Source organism: Lepidothrix coronata, unplaced genomic scaffold (genome assembly GCF_001604755.1).
Source record: "Lepidothrix coronata isolate B3197 unplaced genomic scaffold, Lepidothrix_coronata-1.0 Scaffold301, whole genome shotgun sequence".
Taxonomy (NCBI): Eukaryota; Metazoa; Chordata; class Aves; order Passeriformes; family Pipridae; genus Lepidothrix; species Lepidothrix coronata.
In genome coordinates, this window is record NW_016690481.1 from 447,814 (window position 1) to 453,717 (window position 5,904).

At 49.6% G+C, this 5,904-nt stretch overlaps 1 protein-coding gene across 1 annotated transcript in view; it reads left to right on the plus strand.

Moving 5' to 3' along the window:
* Positions 1–5,904, plus strand: part of GMCL1 (germ cell-less, spermatogenesis associated 1) — a 22,491-nt gene extending 16,587 nt beyond the window's left edge. The window contains exons 11-14 of the mRNA XM_017837274.1: positions 3,095–3,170; positions 4,335–4,480; positions 4,619–4,706; positions 5,776–5,904. Of these exons, the coding sequence (XP_017692763.1) occupies positions 3,095–3,170; positions 4,335–4,480; positions 4,619–4,706; positions 5,776–5,904 (439 nt within the window). The remainder of the gene's footprint in view (positions 1–3,094; positions 3,171–4,334; positions 4,481–4,618; positions 4,707–5,775) is intronic.

Consider the following 5,904-nt stretch of genomic DNA (forward strand, 5'->3'; position numbering starts at 1 on the left):
ATACTGTGAGCAGAAAAGGTCTGTGGCAGATTTTGGAACATTTAGGTTGTCCCCCTAAATTCCTTAAAATGATCATCTCACTCCATGAGGATCAGCACGGCCAAGTCAGATATGATGATGCACTTTCTGAGCCCTTTCTAATAACCAATGGTGTGAAACAAGGCAGTGTTCTCGCTCCTACCCTTTTCACAGTCTTTTTCAGCAGTGCTCAGTTACAGATCTCCCATCCTCCCTAAAGGTGAAAGTCTTCCCTGTTCTCTTGCTGTACTTCCATGGCAGTAGCAGTTCAGGATTATTCAGGTGGAGGGTTTGGCTGGATCATTACTGACCAACCAACAACCAGTGGAACTGTTCTTAAATATATACAGTTCTGTTCTGAAACAGCTTGTGCTTTAGCCTCAACACCCTGTGGTGTGGCTCCATAGCTCAGTTATGTGTTACATAGGAAATATTTCCCTAATTGCTTCCTTTTGATGTTATCATGTAATAGTGTCAAAAATCCCCCAAACTGTGATCTGAAGAATAGTCAAGATCTTTAAGAAGTGGTTCTCTTCAGCAGCAGTGCTCTGGGAAACAGTAGAGGTGAAATACAGAGTTGTGACTCTCATATTCAACTCCTAAAGATTAATCTTGGGTGCCATAGCTTGTTTCTGATGTGGTGTTTTCCTGGGAAGACTTTTGCACTGCTGCTGTGGCTGCATCTGGGAGCAGACAAACATACCCTCCTGGCTCGTGGGGAACCACAATTCCTGGGGAAGTGAGCATTAAGTCACCAAAATTCTGACACCAGGTAGGACCCTGTATTTGCTGATTTGGATGTGTTTTGGTGGTTCACTGCAGTGCAGTGGGAGCATTAGAATTGTCAGCCAGAGGATATATGAGCTGCTGGTAAAGTGAGTTCCCACAGCCTGCAGTGGGGATGATGGGGATCCATCCAGCTTGGGAAAGAGCAGCTTTCATGTTCAGCTGCAGCTGAGGGTTTCAGTGGCTCTTGGAAGCAGTAGAGTGTTTTTCTTGTCTAGTTTTCCCTTTTGCAGTCTGGGATTTTTTAAGATGTTTTTAAAGACAGTGGGACCCAGAAATGTCAGCACAGGCAGCTCAGCTGCAATGAACCTCGTGCACAGCACACAGTGTCTGAGGAGATCCGTGGGGTTTGGGGGCTGGGAGCTCTCCTGTGCTGCCACCCTGCATCAGAGGCCTGGGGCTGGCAACTTGTGCCTTAGAAGGGAAGCCGTGCAACTGTTCCTTTGTGTTAACACAGATGTCTTGGCCGTTTGTCCAACCTGTAGCTGGAAGAAAAGAATTAAGATTTTATAAGCCCATCCTTTACCCAGCTCTGCCACTCCTCCTCCCACACCTGCCGCCTGTGTTGATATCCCGGCACATTTTTTCCCTCAGAGATAAGGAAACAGCCTTGGGAATCGGAACAAGATGTGACTCTGACTCCCCTGAGCTGAACTAGGGCTCTATTTCCACACCCCCCCGGAGCAGAGGGTCACTGCACCTGCTCATCCCAACACTGCCAGCATGGAAATGGCACTGCTTGGACACGTGGCATGTGTGTGCTCTTGGTAACTTCAGGGAGAGGGAGAAGAAAGTATTTCTCTTCTACTTGACAAGTTTGCATTTAAAAGGACTGAACATTTTATTTGCTCTTCAGGATTGGTGAATGTTTTAATGTAACACTGGAGTTTGTGGCTTGGAACTGGAGCTGCTCAAGGTCTACTTGTGCTAAAGTGGATCATTTTTAATTAAACATGTGTTCTGTGGCAGAAGCCAAACAGATCTTTCAAGCCCAGGGCTGGATAGTTTCTACTCTAACAGTCTCTTTGGCAGTGTTTGAGGAGGAAATAGGATAACTCGACTGTTCACTGTGTGGCAGCTGATGGAAGTGGTTAAAACTGAAGTTTTGCATCATCTGAGGCTGCTCCAGGGGTGGGGAGGGGGATGCCATGTCTGTCTGAGCATTATGGACTAAAGTTTGTGAAATTTGTCACTATTTAAACAGAAATAAATCCTTTATCGCCACTGCTGCATTTAGGTCAGCCACAGAACCAGTTCAGCTGGAAGATGTGGAAAAGCACACGGGAGGTTCTTGGGTGAATTTGGTTACTGTGATGAGTTTATGTGCTTAACCTGTTCATAAAACACTTCATCTCCCAGGGTTGGTTTTTGCAGAAATGGAGAGAAAAGACCCAGGCTCTGTTCATAAAAGCTTTAGCTGCCAGTTCCTGGGGGGTGTGAGCAGTAGAAGAGAATAGATGCTGCATTTCTTGTGGCTTGTGGAGCTTGGAGGATGTTGTTGGATCTTGCAGGTGTATAGTTTGACCTGTGGGGGGTTGATGTCTCTGGGGTTTATACAGCTTGGCCTGGTGTCACTTCAAGACTGTCTGGCAGTGGAGGTTGGTTGGCTGATGAAGTCACTGTGTGTGAAGTGAGTACCACACCTCTGGAGGGGCTGCTCTCCCTCCTGTGGCTCTGCAGGGCTGCTGGATGTGTGGAAGCACCAGAGGAGACTTGGGTGGAAGGAGCTGCTGTTGGTGTGGGATGGCAGAACAGAGAGGCTCTGGCACGTCAGGAGCACTGAGAGAAGAGGGATTTTTTAGGCAAGTTGTGTAACCAGCCCCTTGAGAAACCTCTCAGTGTCTCGTGGCTGCTGCTTCACTGCACTGCTGCTCTGCAGGGCCCTGCAGCTGTGCCCCAGCACCACTTTCTGCTTGGGCCTGGGAGATGGGACTGATGTGTTTAAAAAGGACTTGGGTCTTTATGAGGCTTGGAGATAACAGCTATAGCTTTGTTATCTGGAAAAGTTCTGTTATAAAAGTCCTGCCTAACTGAGGTCTCACAGCCTGGTTTGTGTGGCAGTTTTATAGAGTAGTTGGATGTTTATGGGACAATTCAGGATGGAAGGGACCCTGAGAGCTCATCTGGTCACACCTCTGCTAGAGGTGTTGGCTCTGGGTCCTTTCCAACTCAGGGTATTCCGTGATTGTGTGGTCAGACCAGTTTACTCCAGTCTGTTCATCTTTCCCACGTTAAGGTATCATACAGAGCTGTTGAAGTGTCCTTAAAGATGCTCTTTTATTTTTTTCAGGCCCCAAGAAATAAATAAAGAGGAACTGGAAGGGAACAGCATGAGGTGTGGTCGCAAACTCGCCAAGGACGGTGATGTAAGTGGGGCAAAGGCTGAGGTGTGTCAGGCATTCCCAAAACACTCAGGCCCCCACTGTCAAACTGCATCCAAAAGATGTCATGGAGAAAGAAATCATTTTGTTCTCCCCAGAAGGATGGAAACACGTGCTGTCTCTGCAAGGAGCGAGGGGTTGGTGTTTCATGGTGCTCTTGTGCTGCAACTGAGACAGTGTTTGGGAAAACTGTTTTCATGTGAGACTGTCATCTGAGACTTGAAAAATACAGGCAGTAAATAGAGCTCTGATCATTTCCCTTTTAGCTGGAAAAGGAACTTCTCTAGATAAAATGTGTAATAATCACAGCCAGAACCTCTGTGTTCCACGTACACATCTGTGTCTTTAGGTAATAAATCTTGGGGAAAAAATAGGAAACATGAATTTTCCCCTCTGAAGTCACTTAACCTCGAGAAGTTGTGCTCCAAGGAGTGCTTTGGGCATGGCTGGGGCCTGCAGTGAGTGCTGCTCACAGAGCAGCCCCTTCCCAGTGCAGAGTGTTTTATCAGCACTTGTGCCGTGTATTTTTGTCTGTCAGGGAGGCAGCTGACACTCAGCTGCTCTCACAGTCCTCTGGCTGCCAGCCAGTTCCCTACCAAGTATCTTGTGTTTCAGGCAGATGTTGGCAGGGCCCCTTGAATCCCCCCATCTCTGCAGCCTGGGGTCACATTCCCAGGGTGGACTGTTGGGGCAGTGGCTGTCACTGTTCTGGTGACACTCACCATCCATTGTTGGGGCAGTGGCTGTCACTCTTCTGGTGACACTCACCATCCATTGTTGGGGCAGTGGCTGTCACCATTCCTGTGACACTCACCATCCATTGTTGGGGCAGTGGCTGTCACCGTTCCTGTGACACTCACCATCCATTGTTGGGGCAGTGGCTGTCACCATTCCTGTGACACTCACCATCCATTGCTGGGGCAGTGGCTGTCACCATTCCTGTGACACTCACCATCCATTGTTGGGGCAGTGGCTGTCACCGTTCCTGTGACACTCACCATCCATTGTTGGGGCAGTGGCTGTCACTGTTCTGGTGACACTCACCATCCATTGCTGGGGCAGTGGCTGTCACCATTCCTGTGACACTCACCATCCCTGTCACAGCCACTGCTCAGGCTGGTTCCTTTGGCTCTCCCTCCTGTCCTGCAGTACTGCTGGCGCTGGACTGGCTTCAACTTCGGCTTCGACCTGCTGGTCACCTACACCAACCGCTACATCATCTTCAAGCGCAACACGCTGAACCAGCCGTGCAGCGGCTCCGTCAGCCTGCAGCCCCGGCGCAGCATCGCCTTCAGGTACGGCCCGAGCCCTGCCCAGCTGGGGCTCACTGCGGCTCACTGCTTACCTTCAGACATGGGCTGTCCCCTCTGAGGAGCTCCCCGTGCTGGGAACGCGGGGCGTTCTGGAGCCAGGTCCCTGCCGTTGTCCCCCAGGTTACGTCTGGCCTCCTTCGACAGCAGCGGGAAGATGGTTTGCAGCAGGACCACGGGCTATCAGATCCTCACCCTCGAGAAGGACCAGGTGTGTCTCTGGGTTTTTGAGCTGTTGAACTTGAGTTGTGGAGTCCAAGGCATGAAAAAAATGCAGAGAAGCCACCAGTGCCCTTGAAGGGCAGTTGCTGTTCTTGTTGTTGCTTGTGTGGAATCTCAAGTGTCCCTGTCAGAGGTAGTGGGTGATTAAGGCTAATTTGTGAAATGGAACTAGAGTGGGGTAGTGTGGGCTTCACCAGTGTTGATAATATGAAATGAGTTCCCATATGAGTAAAATGAGTGCCCGTGGTGCTGCTGTGTGCTGCCAGTGCCCTGGTCTGGACCTGCTGCTCTCCCAGCCTTCCAGCACTGCTGACATCACCCCTCTGGGTGATCTGTCCAGCAGGATCCTTACTTAGAGGCAAATTTGGAGTTCGTTCAAAGACTCCCTTGTAAGCTGAGGAGTTAAAAGAATGTCTACATGTTGTTCAAGGGTTGGATTTATTACTGCATTAAATAAATCAGTACAAGCCCCAGAGAGGAGCAGAGCTTCCTTAGAGCACGTGCCCTTTCCCACCCATTGCTGACAGCAGAATTTACTGAGGCAAGTGCAAGACTTGTAAATCAAGTTTCTGAGATCCCAGCCAGCAGTGATATGGAGGTGGTGAGAACACACAAAACCTTTCCCTGGCAGTGCCATCTTCACTGTAGGGTAAAGTTTCAATTTTGCTACCCCAAAACCGGTTCCTGAAGTGAAACCCAAAAATTCCTACCCACAAACTGAAGTTCACTTTAAAATACAGACTGTTGGGTGTTGCCTGGTTGGTGAAATCTCACGAAACTGAAAGCTGCCCTTTTCTCCATGGAGTGCTGGAGGGTAAATTTGCTTTCCTGTGGTTGTTCCCTGTGCTGCAGAGGCCTGAGAGCTCTGGGGCTGTGGGCAGCCTGAGAGTGTCTCATCAGTGCCAATGCTATAAACCATCTGCTGGAGGTGAAGGGGAGCTGCTGTCTTGGGTTTATTTTTATATTCTGACTTTAATCCACAGTCATTAACTGCAGAGTGAGTGTTGTCTCAACCCTGTGCTCTTGGTCCCCCTGCCCCACGTCCCATGTGCTTGCAGGAGCAGATTGTGATGAATTTGGACAGCAGGCTCCTGACCTTCCCCCTCTACATCTGCTGCAACTTCCTGTACACGACCCCGGAGAAGAGGGCGGACGGCGAGGCCCTGCTGGAGAATTTGGAAGCCTGA